Here is a 14707-nt window from a genome sequence, read left to right on the forward strand (position 1 = left end):
AGTGCGGGGAAAAGCCATGTAGATTTGACCGATGCAGTAAAATGCTAACCAACCAATGGGAAGAAGTTGAGCCCTTAAGACACAGCCCCTCCTCATTTGCATAATGAGGCAGAAATGCATACAGAAATGTAAAAACGAGAGACAGAAATAAATAGCATCACAGAAATATATAGGGTAAAAAAATACTAAGGAAGAATTAAACAGAAAAAAATATTATAACATGCACATAAATACTTAAAAAATATAAGTAATTAATAAATAAAGTTGAAGATTATAACACACAATAAATAAGGTAATTATTACAAAGGCGAATAAATAAATAAGCTAATTAAAAGAGATATATACATTTATGTCTCACTGTATAATTTAATTTCTACCTACATTTATTAATTTGGTGGCAATTAATTGTATGCTTATTTATTTATTGAGCATTTATTTATTTCTGTATTTATTTTTAAATATGGAAGACTTGGTCCTCCATACGTTACATCCTGCTCAAAGCTTTCAGAGAAATATGAGATGCTCTGTGATGGACAGAGTGAAGCTGCAAGAATTCCTGAGATCCTTCAGTTCGCTGGAGCCAAAGGTTTTTTTTATTATTTTTATTATAAAAGTGGGTGTTAAACCTGCAGTAACAGATTACTCTTCATATAACTATTTTATAATAATAAACATGCTACATTTAATAAATCAGAGTAAAGGGTAGAAATAATGTTTGGTTAAAAATAAACTCACCAACTGGCTTCGCGAGCATCGTTTAATTTGGGCGAAAGTGCAGAAAACGGACAAATTCTGATCGGCTTAGTTTTAGCAAACTGAAATGCCGTGAATGTTGAAATAGGAAATGCTAAAGGCCAATATTTCACAGCAAAATTTTAAGAAACCTAAATAATACTCAGGAATTCTGGAAGACCATCAAATTTCTAAATGGTGAGATAAATCACCCAGAATTCCCTGCTTCTATTATAAAGGATTCACATTATCTCTGATAGCAATGAGAAGCTGAATTTCTATAATAAGCATTTTACTGCACCAGGGTCTAATTTTTATAATTATAATTTACAAAATACAATCATGATCAACATTCAACTTGATTGCCTCATTTCATTTCTCATATCTGGATGTTTCCAAGGTTCATGATGAAATTAAAAGCTCAGATTGTAAAAAGAACCTGCAGGACCAGATCACCTGAAAGCTTTTTTTCTTAAAAAAAACAGCTAATTTTCTGTCATCTCCTTTGACGTATATGTTTAATCTCATCATCATCAGAATAATTAAATGAATCCTGATTCACTGCAGATCAGAGTAAAAGAACCAAAGTTCCCCTTAAAGAACATGGAATGAGGTTAAATTAGTTTAACTAATTCAGAACATTTGGCATGTGTTGCAACCCATTCATAATGCAAATCCTGATTTAATTAAAACATTATTTGAGAAAATACATTTTAAGGAATGATTTGCTCAGTAGAATCATTAGTTTAAAACTCTTGATTTTATTAATGTGATTATTTCTATAGCGATTTGTTGATTGAAATATTGTGTTAATTCAGGTAAACAGCATTACATAGTGATGTTCTCTGGATGTTAATTTCTATTTCTGTTATTAAATTCTTGGACTTGAAAAGAAGTTGTCACTCCTTTATTCTGTGTGTGCAGGTTTTGCTGTTAAAAGATCACTAGTGCTCGAATTCATCCCTTTCAACCATTGTCTTGATATCAGCTTAAGAGCTGATCATCACCAGACAATACTTAACAGACAGAGGGTTATTTATGAAACATTAAATAACTTTAAACAGTGTGTAATTGCACAGCAGCTTTTTAAGCACAGTTATTAATGACCAAATGTTGCTTCTGGTAGTTTTTTATTTGGTCATCATGCTTGGTTTAAATACCCACCTGGATCCTGAGAGGGTTAAAAACAAAGATGATTCCCTGCTGGGATCAGGAGTAGGACAACTGTGGATCCACAGATTAACCACGACGCTGACGGGTTACACTGGACTCAGGATTACTCTCTATGTGTGATTATATTAACTCTGTGTTGTTTCTGTTTCCTCTCTTCATAGTAGCTCCACCTGGCCAGGTGTTCAGTCTACCTCCACAGGTGTCTGTGTCTAGGAGACAAACAGGTTAGACTAATGCAGAGGTTACCAAACCTTTTTAGCCGCGCACCCCCCACTGTGTCTCAACCAGGCTGACACACCCCATATCTTCAAAAAAATTTGCAGTTGCAGTTACAATGCAACAATTATAGCAAAGATTGTGAATAAAATTCGAACATAATTTGAATTAAATTGCAATAAAGTTACACACAACATCCACAACAGAATCTTGATGGTTTTCAGCTTGGAGACAGAGAAAGAGACTCGGTCACACCTGGATGGTCTCTGCTTCAGGTCCAGGTGGATTCACAGACTAAACTCTGATGATCTACCTGTGGGCGTTCTCACTTTGTTTCATGTACGGGTTCTAAATCTGACTCACAATTTACACAACAGAATACAAACACAAAGAAGTTTGATTTGTGTCAGAGAGAGAGAGAGAACACTTTGGTAGAGCGGCTTAGAGTAACAATAACAAAGGTGTTATTAATCAGAGGAATAAAAAGTTATTTCCTGGTTGTTTCTCAGCGGTTACCTTCAGCAGGTAAACACGCCCACAGTAACACACCTCAGCTTCCTGCACCCCCTCCTCCTGTTTCCCTGTCTGAATACGCACTAAAACTGAATCTTTAATATGAACCCCGCCTGTCTGAATCACAGTGGAAGGTTTTACAGCTCTGTGGGTGAACATAGCCCAGAATCCACGTCTATCACCAGTTTTCCCTGTAGCAGCAGCAATGAAGTCATGACATCATCAGTGGTGGTAGCGGTTCAGAGTCACAGCACCATGAGCAGCACTGTGCCATCTATAGAGAGACCGTCACTCAATTTAATCTTGTAAATAAAACTTTTGGCCCAGATAAAAAATGTTCCTTCTGATTACAGAAACGATGTGAAGCGAGGAGACATTTTCTGATTCTGGCTCGTTTTCTTCTCCTGAATCCGTTGCAGTTCTCTGTTGCCTCTCATTCCTCTCTTCCTCTCCTCCTTCATCACCAACTTTCACCTTAGATGTCTCACCTGCATGGCAGTTTACCTGGTTTCAGCCAATTCAGCATATTTGTCAGAATGAATGAAGCAGAGACCACCAGCCATGTGCGCATATTTTGTTTATTGATTAAATTTACAGTTTTTAATTTAATCTTTACAAAAGAAACATTTATTTACACGTCTTTATGGTGTGGGGGAAAAATAACGTCAGACAGCCATTAGTTTTTAGCTTGTGCACCCCAGAGGTTCACACACCACATTTTGGGAGTCCCTGATCTAGCAGATGAAACTGATTACAGCAGCAGCTCAGGTGATCTGTCTTCTCTGGATGATGTCACAGCTAACAGAACGCCAGACCAGGTGTACCTTCTATGAAGAAAAAAATCACAGAGAACAAAAAGTTAAAAGCTGAAATTGTTTAAAAAAATAGTTCAGAATGAAAGTAACATCTTATCCAGCTGCAGCCTTGAGAACTACAGCCCTGTTGCTGTTGGCAGAGTTCTGATCTCTGTTCTGCTCATCCTCACCTGTACCTCCTGCTGCAGTGAACTAACCTGGTCCAGGTGTCACAGGTGAGCTAAATTCTGACAGACTGGGCCAGAACCAGTGAATCATACTGAGATCTGGGTCACAAACATTTACTGAGTCATTTAAAGGCAGCGAACAGGAAGTTTAACAGCTGTTATCACGAGTCTTCAGGGGGTCCAGGTAAACACAGGTGAGCTGCAGTGAACTCACCTGGTCCAGGTGTCACAGGTGAGCTAAATTCTGACAGACTGAGCCAGAAGCAGTGAATCAGGCTGAGATCTGGGTCACAAACATTTACTGAGTCAAAGACAGTGAACAGGAAGTTTAACGGCTGTTATTATGAGTCTTCAGGGGGTCTCCAGGTAAACACAGGTGAGCTGCAGTGAACTCACCTGGTCCAGGTGTCACAGGTGAGCTAAATTCTGACAGACTGAACAGCAGATCAGTGAATCAGACTGAGATCTGGGTCACAAACATTTACTGAGTCAAAGACAGTGAACAGGAAGTTTAACAGCAGTTATCATGAGTCTTCAGGGAGTCTCCAGGTGAACACAGGTGAGCTGCAGTGGGCGGGGCATTCTGGTCAGGAAGTCTCTGTCTCCTCGGCTGAAACGTCTCACCTCTGACAGAAACACAGACAGAACCGGGTCAGTCACACCGTGATCCAGGGTCCAACAGGTTCTGTTGATGTTCTATTACCTTCTGAGCTCTGATTGGCCAGCTTCCTGCAGGTGAGGGAGACCTGCTGACTGATGACATCACTGCTGCAGAGGGACAACAGGAAGTGGAGGAGGACGTCCTCAGAGTCTCCTTCAGTCCCCTGATAGAGACACCAACAGGTTAATAAACTCACCTGGAACACCTGAAGCTGACACTGAGACAGGTACCGACCAGGCTCCGCCCCCGAGGGAACACCCTGATGTGACCTCTGACCCTCAGTGCTCTCTGGAGCCCCTCCCACTGAGAATCAGCCAATCCCAGCACAGTCTGAATCGGTTTCCCTGACAACCAGACGTGAGCCTCAGCCGTGGCGTCGTCAATAACCAGCCTGATGGAGACAAAGTACCAGGAACCAGTTCAGGAGGTTCTGGGTTCTAATAGGAACCATTGGTCAAGAAGTACTGGGTTCTAACAGGAACCACGGGTCAAGAAGTACTGGGTTCTAATAGGAAGCACAGGTCAGGAGGTTCTGGGTTCTAACAGGAAGCACAGGTCAGGAGATTCTGGGTTCTAATGGGAACCATGGGTCAGGAGGTTCTGGGTTCTAATAGGAAGCACAGGTCAGGGGGTTCTGAGTTCTAATAGGAACCATAGGTAAGAATGTACCAGGTTCTAACAGGAATCATGGGTCAGGAGGTTCTGGGTTCTAACAGGAACTACGGGTCAGGGGGTTCTGAGTTCTAATAGGAACCATAGGTAAGAATGTACCAGGTTCTAACAGGAATCATGGGTCAGGAGGTTCTGGGTTCTAACAGGAACTACGGTCAGGAGGTTCTGGGTTCTAAAAGGAACCATGGGTCAAGAAGTACTGGGTTCTAATAGGAACCATGGGTCAGGAGGTTCTGGGTTCTAACAGGAACCGGGTCAGGAGGTTCTGGGTTCTAACAGGAACCGGGTCAGGAGGTTCTGGGTTCTAAAAGGAACCATGGGTCAGGGGGTTCTGGGTTCTAATAGGAACCAGGTCAGGAGGTTCTGGGTTCTAACAGGATCTACGGTCAGGAGGTTCTGGGTTCTAAAAGGAACCATGGGTCAAGAAGTACTGGGTTCTAACAGGAACCATGGGTCAGGAAATTCTGGGTTCTAAAAGGAAGCACAGGTCAGAATGTACCAGGTATTATGGTTCAGGAGGTACGAGGTTCTAACCAGAAAACCTGGTCAGGAGGTTCTGAGTACTAATAGGAACCATGGGTGAGGCGGTTCTGGGTTCTAACAGGAATCGGGTCAGGAGGTTCTGGGTTCTAACAGGATCTACGGTCAGGAGGTTCTGGGTTCTAAAAGGAACCATGGGTCAAGAGGTTCTGGGTTCTAACAGGAACTACTGGTCAGGAGGTTCTGAGTTCTAATAGGAACCATAGGTAAGAATGTACCAGGTTCTAACAGGAACCATGGGTGAGGAGGTTCTGGGTTCTAACAGCCACCGGGTCAGGAAGTTCTGGGTTCTAACAGAAACTATGGGTTAGAAGGGTCTGGGTTCTAATAGGAACTACGGGTCAGGAGGTACCAGGTTCTAACAGGAACCATGGGTCAAGAAGTACTGGGTTCTAATAGGAAGCACAGGTCAGAATGTACCAGGTACTATGGTTCTAACAGGAAAACCTGGTCAGGAGGTTCTGAGTACTAATAGGAACCATGGGTCAAGAAGTACTTGGCTCTAACAGGAACCATGGATCAGGAGGTTCTGGGTTCTAACAGGAACCGGGTCAGGAAGTTCTGGGTTCTAATGGGAACCATAGGTCAGGAGGTTCTGAGTTCTAACAGGAACCATGGGTTAGGAGGTTCTGAGTCCTAACAGGAACCATGGGTTAGAGGACTCGTCCCCCCTGTCTCAATGGTCCCATGTATTTTCCGGGGACATGGCGCAATATGCTCCCTAAAGTCAGGGAACTCACGTGGAGCCATTAGAGCGTTCATTTGAATGGGCCGCCAGGGCTCATGAAAGTCCTTAGGGAGCACATGCAATACTGAACATTGGCCACTGGATGGCAGCCTTACCTTACGTTTTTGAGAATGTCAGTAGGGTCCACTTGGTGACAGGAGGCTATCAAATGGGTTCTATTGGGTTAGGGTTAGTACTGGTAGTGCAGTATATGGAATTATAGTGTGTGTGTGTGTGTGTGTGTGTGTCTCTGTGTGTCTGTGTGTGTGTGTGTGTGTGTGTGTGTGTGTCCATTATGTTGTAAAGTGTGACATGTGGTAATTAAACGTGTGTTAGACCAAGTGTTTTGGTACATGCAGTCCAATGTATCAGTGTGTGTGTGTGTATATGTGTGTGTGTGTGTATATGTGTGTGTGTGTGTGTCTGTGTGTGTGTGTGTGTGTGTGTGTGTGTGTGTGTGTGTGTGTGTGTCTGTGTGTGTGTGTGTGTGTGTGTATGTGTGTGTGTGTGTGTGTGTGTATGTGTGTGTGTGTGTGTCTCTGTGTGTCTGTGTGTGTGTGTGTGTGTGTGTGTGTGTGTGTGTGTGTGTGTGTGTGTGTGTGTGTGTGTCCATTATGTTGTAAAGTGTGACATGTGGTAATTAAACGTGTGTTAGACCAAGTGTTTTGGTACATGCAGTCCAATGTATCAGTGTGTGTGTTATGGATGTTGGTTCTCCAGGACCCAGAGTCTGTTCCAGGGAGGGGGGTGTTAGCTCCACATGACCTCCGTGGTGCCTCCCCTGGTTCCTCCAGGACCCTGGAGCTTCCTCCAGGACCCTGGAGGTTGCTCCAGGACCCAGAGTCTGTTCCAGGGAGGAAGTGTTAGCTCCAGGGAGGTTGTTGCGGGCTAGTGGTGCTTCCTTCCTGGGTAAATGACCTCCGTGGTGCCTCCCCTGGTTCCTCCAGGACCCTGGAGGTTCCTCCAGGACCCTGGAGGTTGCTCCAGGGAGGAGGTGTTAGCTCCAGGGAGGTTGTTGCGGGCCAGTGGTGCTTCCTTCCTGGGTAAATGACCTCCGTGGTGCCCCCCTGGTTCCTCCAGGACCCTGGAGCTTCTTCCAGGACCCTGGAGGTTGCTCCAGGACCCAGAGTCTGTTCCAGGGAGGAGGTGTTAGCTCCAGGGAGTTTCTTGCGGGCTAGTGGTGCTTCCTTCCTGGGTAAATGACCTCCGTGGTGCCTCCCCTGGTTCCTCCAGGACCCTGGAGCTTCTTCCAGGACCCTGGAGGTTGCTCCAGGGAGGGGGTGTTAGCTCCAGGGAGTTTCTTGCGGGCCAGTGGTGCTTCCTTCCTGGGTAAATGACCTCCGTGGTGCCCCCCCTGGTTCCTCCAGGACCCTGGAGGTTCCTCCAGGGAGGGGGTGTTAGCTCCAGGGAGGTTGTTGCGGGCTAGTGGTGCTTCCTTCCTGGGTAAATGACCTCCATGGTGCCTCCCCTGGTTCCTCCAGGACCCTGGAGCTTCTTCCAGGACCCTGGAGGTTGCTCCAGGGAGGGGGTGTTAGCTCCAGGGAGTTTGTTGCGGGCCAGTGGTGCCTCCTTCCTGGACACATGACCTCCGTGGTGCCCCCCCCTGGTTCCTCCAGGACCCTGGAGGTTCCTCCAGGACCCTGGAGGTTGCTCCAGGGAGGGGGTGTTAGCTCCAGGGAGGTTGTTGCGGGCTAGTGGTGCTTCCTTCCTGGGTAAATGACCTCCGTGGTGCCTCCCCTGGTTCCTCCAGGACCCTGGAGCTTCTTCCAGGACCCTGGAGGTTGCTCCAGGGAGGGGGTGTTAGCTCCAGGGAGTTTCTTGCGGGCCAGTGGTGCTTCCTTCCTGGACACATGACCTCCATGGTGCCTCCCCTGGTTCCTCCAGGACCCTGGAGGTTGCTCCAGGACCCAGAGTCTGTTCCAGGGAGGAAGTGTTAGCTCCAGGGAGGTTGTTGCGGGCTAGTGGTGCTTCCTTCCTGGGTAAATGACCTCCGTGGTGCCTCCCCTGGTTCCTCCAGGACCCTGGAGGTTCCTCCAGGACCCTGGAGGTTGCTCCAGGGAGGAGGTGTTAGCTCCAGGGAGGTTGTTGCGGGCCAGTGGTGCTTCCTTCCTGGGTAAATGACCTCCGTGGTGCCCCCCTGGTTCCTCCAGGACCCTGGAGCTTCTTCCAGGACCCTGGAGGTTGCTCCAGGACCCAGAGTCTGTTCCAGGGAGGAGGTGTTAGCTCCAGGGAGTTTCTTGCGGGCTAGTGGTGCTTCCTTCCTGGGTAAATGACCTCCGTGGTGCCTCCCCTGGTTCCTCCAGGACCCTGGAGCTTCTTCCAGGACCCTGGAGGTTGCTCCAGGGAGGGGGTGTTAGCTCCAGGGAGTTTCTTGCGGGCCAGTGGTGCTTCCTTCCTGGGTAAATGACCTCCGTGGTGCCCCCCCTGGTTCCTCCAGGACCCTGGAGGTTCCTCCAGGGAGGGGGTGTTAGCTCCAGGGAGGTTGTTGCGGGCTAGTGGTGCTTCCTTCCTGGGTAAATGACCTCCATGGTGCCTCCCCTGGTTCCTCCAGGACCCTGGAGCTTCTTCCAGGACCCTGGAGGTTGCTCCAGGGAGGGGGTGTTAGCTCCAGGGAGTTTGTTGCGGGCCAGTGGTGCCTCCTTCCTGGACACATGACCTCCGTGGTGCCCCCCCCTGGTTCCTCCAGGACCCTGGAGGTTCCTCCAGGACCCTGGAGGTTGCTCCAGGGAGGGGGTGTTAGCTCCAGGGAGGTTGTTGTGGGCTAGTGGTGCTTCCTTCCTGGGTAAATGACCTCCGTGGTGCCTCCCCTGGTTCCTCCAGGACCCTGGAGCTTCTTCCAGGACCCTGGAGGTTGCTCCAGGGAGGGGGTGTTAGCTCCAGGGAGTTTCTTGCGGGCCAGTGGTGCTTCCTTCCTGGACACATGACCTCCATGGTGCCTCCCCTGGTTCCTCCAGGACCCTGGAGGTTCTTCCAGGACCCTGGAGGTTCATCCAGGACCCTGGAGGTTGCTCCAGGACCCTGGAGCAACCTCCAGGACCCTGGAGGTTGCTCCAGGGAAGGGGTGTTAGCTCCAGGGAGGTTGTTGCGGGCTAGTGGTGCTTCCTTCCTGGGTAAATGACCTCCGTGGTGCCTCCCCTGGTTCCTCCAGGACCCTGGAGCTTCTTCCAGGACCCTGGAGGTTGCTCCAGGGAGGGGGTGTTAGCTCCAGGGAGTTTGTTGCGGGCCAGTGGTGCTTCCTTCCTGGGTAAATGACCTCCGTGGTGCCCCCCCCTGGTTCCTCCATGGTCCCAGATTGAGCCGAGCCAAAAACCCTAGTAATCCCATGTGGAATGTAATGCTTTTCATGTTGGAGTTTGCCCTGAAATATAAAATGCCGCCCTGTGTCCCATATTAAATGCAGCCTTTTGTACATAGTGGTTCCACTGGTTCCTCCAGGACCCTGGAGGTTCCTCCAGGACCCAGAGTCTGTTCCAGGGAGGGGGGTGTTAGCTCCATGGGGGTTGTTGCGGGCCAGTGGTGCCTCCTTCCTGGACACATGACCTCCGTGGTGCCCCCCCCGGTTCCTCCATGGTCCCAGATTGAGCCGAGCCAAAAACCCTATTAATCCCATGTGGAATGTAATGCTTTTCATGTTGGAGTTTGCCCTGTAATGTAAAATGCTGCCTACTGTCCCATATAAAATGCAGCCTTTTGTACATAGTGGTTCTGTATGATATATCTCCGTGGAAGTGCATGTGGGTGGGGGATGGGCGACAGGCCATGTGCTCACTCCACCTCCATGCAGGAAAAGAGTCTGTTAGCCCCGGGTAGAAATGTTCCATTTCCCCCCTGTTTCTCTGGAAGATAAAATCAACTAAAGAGTAAATTTAAACAAAATTAAAGTGAAAAAAGGACCATGTCAATACTATGGCTGATAGTGCTTATGACTTTGACATTTAAAACGTGAAAATTGTGGTCAGTCCCAGCCGGGATTTGAACCCCGTTCTCCCGCTTGAGAGGCGGGAGCATTAACCACAAGACTACCCAGGTCACATGATCAGGCGGGCCGTATCCTGGCTATGTCTTTAACCGTCCACCTGTATACAGGTGCTCTTATTGATATCGGCTTCTCCGTGGAAGTGTATGTGGGTGGGGGATGGGCGACAGGCCATGTATCCATTTCCCCCTCTGTTTCTCTGGAGGATAAAATCAACTAATAGGGGCTTCTCCGTGGAAGTGTATGCAGGCCTACAGTGTTCTTTTCCTGGATACAATAATCCATGTTCCCCCTGGTTCTCTGGAGGTCCAAGCGGCTGCTCCATGGAACTTATTGCGGGCCTAAAATGCTTTGTCCCTGGGTAAAATAATCTCTATGTTCCCCCTGGTTCTCTGGAGGTCAAAGGGGCCCTCTGGAGGTCCAAGTGGCTGCTCCATGGAACTAATTGCGGGCCTAAAATGCTTCGTCCCTGGGTAGGTAGATTTAAAAAAAAAAAAACTTGGGAGCCCAAGAGGGAATCGAACCCCGCTCTCCCAGGTGGGGGGCGGGCTTCCTAGCCACCAGACTATCATGTGTCTGCACAAAATTTCCGGAAAACTATTATATAATGTACCCCGGTTGCCATGGCAACGGTTAAATGGCTATTAGCTTAGCCACACCCCTTAGCTTCCTATTGGTCCATTGATAATTATTCCTACGTCATCTGTGACGTCATTGACCATTGTAAAATTGAGAAAAAGAAACTAGGTAAGGCTGGTTTCGAACCCTGCTCCTTTGGGTGTTCTTAACCACTCTGCTACACCCCTTAGGCCCTATATATAGGGTTCCGATGCTCCTTACATATGTTAAGTGCTGCCACCTGTGATAAAGTGACCCCCTAATCTCAATGCCGCCAAGTGTCCCATTCAGTGTACTGCGGATTGTACATTATGTTAAATGCTGCCCATTGGCCCATGTATAATCCTGCCTTTTGGCCCATATTAAAATGCTGCCCATTGGCCCATGTATAATTCTGCCTTTTGGCCCATATTAAAATGCTGCCCATTGGCCCATGTATAATCCTGCCTTTTGGCCCATATTAAAATGCTGCCAACTGGCCCATGTATAATCCTGCCTTTTGACCTATATTAAAATGTTCCCCACTGGCCTATGTAAAATCCTGCCTTTTGGCCCATATGGTAATATGTACAATAAGGTCCCATATATAGTCCCGCCAAGTGTACACAATGCCACCTGGTGGCGGTTTAACAGTACTACAACCCCTAACTAAAGTTTTGAGCCATTGGGGACCATTTATTTGGGATTTTGGTGAATTTTCACTTTTTTGGGGGGCTGTAGCGGGGGTCCTGGTTGGCTTTAAAAATATGGGACTTTTGGCAGATGGGAGACGAGGGATGGGGCTTTCATAGCACTACACCCAAATGTCCCTGTGCCATTTGGTTAGCCCACAATTGATTTTTGAAAATGGCCCTCGAGTGCTGCCCTTTGTACAAAAAACCACCTGTCACCCTAATTAGGGTTAGGAGGTTCTGGGTTCTTATAGGTACCACGGGTCATAAGGGTCTGGGTTCTAATAGGGACTATGGGTCAGGAAGTACTGGGTTCTAACAGGAACCATGGGTCAGGAGGTTCTGGGTTCTAATAGAAAGCACGGGTCAGAATGTACCAGGTACTATGGTTCAGGAAGTACGAGGTTCTAACCGGAAAACCTGGTCAGGAGGTTCTGGGTTCTAACAGGAACCATGGGTCAGGAGGTTCTGGGTTCTAATAGGAACCGGGTCAGGAGGTTCTGGGTTCTAACAGAAACTACTGGTCAAAATGTACCAGGTTCTAACAGGAACCATGGGTCAGGAGGTTCTGGGCTCTAACAGGAACTATGGGTGAGGAGGTTCTGGGTTCTAATAGTAACTATAGGTCAGGAGGGTCTGAGTTCTAATAGGAAAACCTGGTCAGGAGGTTCTGGGTTCTAATAGGAACTACAGGTGAGGAGGTTCTGGGTTCTAATAGGAACTACAGGTGAGGAGGTTCTGGGTTCTAACAGGAACCATGGGTCAGGGGGCTTCAGGTTCTAACAGGAACCACAGATCAGGAGGCTTCAGGTTCTAACAGGAACCATAGGTCAGGAGGTCCTGGGTTCTAAAAGGAACTATGGGTCAAGAAGTATTGGGTTCTAATACGAACTACGGGTCAAAAAGTACTGGGTTCTAATAGGAAGCACAGGTCAGAATGTACCAGGTACTATGGTTCAGGAGGTACGAGGTTCTAACCGGAAAATCTGGTCAGGAGTTTCTGGGTTCTAAAAGGAACCATGGGTCAAGAAGTACTTGGTTCTAATAGGAAGCACAGGTCAGAATGTACCAGGTACTAACAGGAACCACAGGTGAGGAGGTACCAGGTTCTAACAGGTACCATCGGTCAGAATGTACCGGGTTCTAACAGGAAGCACAGGTCAGGAGGTTCCAGATTCTAACAGGAAACAGTTAGTGTTACAGACAGTAACAGGTGAGCGGGTCAGTACCAGCAGAACAGGTTCTAACTGGAACCACAGGTGAGGAGGTTCCAGGTTCTAACAGGAACCAGTTAGTGTTACAGACAGTATCAGGTGAGCCGGTTAGTACCAGCAGAGCAGGTTCTAATCAGTGGTTCTGTTCTTACTTTGCTGAGGACTGGAACACAGCTGAGGAGGATCCACACTGAGAGCTGCAGACCTGGAGGAGAACAGAACCAGAACCAGTTAGACAGCAGACGGTGGTACCAGCAGTTATATCAGAAGGACAGCAGGGGGCGCTACAGCTCCAGCTGGTTCTGCTGACCTCCAGGTGAACACCTGAGCAGGTGAAGACTCTAGAACCAGCTGAGGTCCAGAGACACTATTAACAGAACATGTTCTGTGGTCTTCATCTGGGTCCAGATCTAACAACATTAATCAATATGGTTCACCTTGAACCTAAAAATAAAATAATAAAATGTGGTCTATTAAATATAAGGTCTCTCCCTCCAAAGACTTTGTTAGTTAATGAATTGATTTCTGATAAACAGATTGATTTGTTTTGTCTCACAGAAACCTGGCTACAAGAGGACTACGTTAGTATAAATGAGTCAACTCCCTCCAATTATTCAAATTTCCACATTCCCAGATCTGTGGGAAGAGGAGGAGGAGTGGCAACCATCTTTCAGTCTGATTTATTAATTAGTCCCAGGCCAACTAATAACTACAGTTCTTTTGAACATTTAACCCTCAGTTTCCCTCATCCAAACTGCAAAGCAATAAAACCTCTTCTGTTTGTTGTTTTGTATCGTCCACCAGGCCCTTACACTCAGTTTTTGGATGAGTTGTCAGATTTCTTATCTGATTTGGTGTTAACCCTAACATAGTTATAACACCATCACAAACACCATGTTCAAGCATAAGGGTGTCCATATGTGCTCTTGGCACCAGGACACCCTAGGTCGCAGTTCAATGATCGACTTTGTTGTCATTTCATCTGACCTGCGGCCGTATGTCTTGGACACTCGGGTGAAGAGAGGGGCGGAGCTCTCCACCGACCACTACCTGGTGGTGAGTTGGCTCCGATGGCGGGGGAGGAAGCCGGTCCGACCGGGCAGGCCCAAACGTACTGTGAGGGTTTGCTGGGAACGTCTGGCGGAGTCCCCTGTGAGGCGGAGCTTTAACTCCCACCTCCGGGAGAACTTTAAACACGTCCCGAGGGAGGCGGGGGACATTGAGTCTGAATGGACCATGTTCCACGCCTCTATTGCTGAGGCGGCTAGTCGGAGCTGTGGCCGCAAGGTTGTCGGTGCATGTCGTGGCGGCAACCCTCGAACCCGCTGGTGGACACCAGCGGTGAGGGAAGCCGTCAAGCTGAAGAAGGAGTCCTACTGGGCTTTTTTTGGCCTGTGGGACTCCGGAAGCAGCTGATGTGTACCGGCAGTCGAAGCGGCAGGCGGCTCGGCTGGTCGCCGAGGCAAAAACTCGGGCGTGGGAAGAGTTCGGAGAGGCCATGGAGAAAGACTTCCGTACGGCTTCAAGGCGATTCTGGTCCACTATCCGGCGTCTCAGGAGGGGGAAGCAGTGCAGTACCAACACTGTTTACAGTGGGGGTGGTGTGCTGCTGACCTCGACTCGGGACGTCGTGCGTCGGTGGGCGGAATACTTGGAAGACCTCCTTAATCCCACCAACACGTCTTCCATTGAGGAAGCAGAGCCTGAGGACTCTGGATCGGGTTCTCCCATCTCTGGTGCTGAGGTTGCCGAGGTTGTTAAAAAGCTCCTCGGTGGCAAGGCCCCGGGGGTGGATGAGATTCGCCCTGAGTACCTTAAGGCTCTGGATGTTGTGGGGCTGTGTTGGTTAACGCGGCTCTGCAACATTGCGTGGACATCGGGGGCAGTTCCCCTGGATTGGCAGACTGGGGTGGTGGTCCCCCAATTTAAAAAGGGGGACCGGAGGGTGTGTTCCAGAGGAATCACACTCTTAAGCCTCCCTGGTAAGGTCTATTCAGGGGTTCTGGAAAGGA

The 14707-nt window shown here is 48.2% G+C and overlaps 1 protein-coding gene across 4 annotated transcripts in view; it reads right to left on the reverse strand.

Annotated features, from left to right (window-relative positions):
• Nucleotides 1-3481: 3481 nt before the first annotated feature.
• LOC105923223 (CST complex subunit CTC1) overlaps nucleotides 3482-14707 on the reverse strand; it is a 51668-nt gene continuing 40442 nt past the window's right edge. For 2 of the 4 annotated variants that reach the window (XM_036131073.1, XM_036131075.1), the window contains 4 exons: nucleotides 12848-12900; nucleotides 4512-4668; nucleotides 4320-4440; nucleotides 3487-4242 (listed from right to left, as the gene is read on the reverse strand). In XM_036131073.1, the coding sequence (XP_035986966.1) occupies nucleotides 4151-4242; nucleotides 4320-4440; nucleotides 4512-4668; nucleotides 12848-12900 (423 nt within the window). In that variant the 3' untranslated portion in view covers nucleotides 3487-4150. Of the gene's footprint in view, nucleotides 4243-4319; nucleotides 4441-4511; nucleotides 4669-12847; nucleotides 12901-14707 lie in introns of all 4 variants that reach the window. The other 2 variants (XM_036131076.1, XM_036131074.1) reach the window with 2 other exon arrangements.

Source organism: Fundulus heteroclitus, unplaced genomic scaffold (assembly GCF_011125445.2).
Source record: "Fundulus heteroclitus isolate FHET01 unplaced genomic scaffold, MU-UCD_Fhet_4.1 scaffold_41, whole genome shotgun sequence".
NCBI lineage: Eukaryota > Metazoa > Chordata > Actinopteri > Cyprinodontiformes > Fundulidae > Fundulus > Fundulus heteroclitus.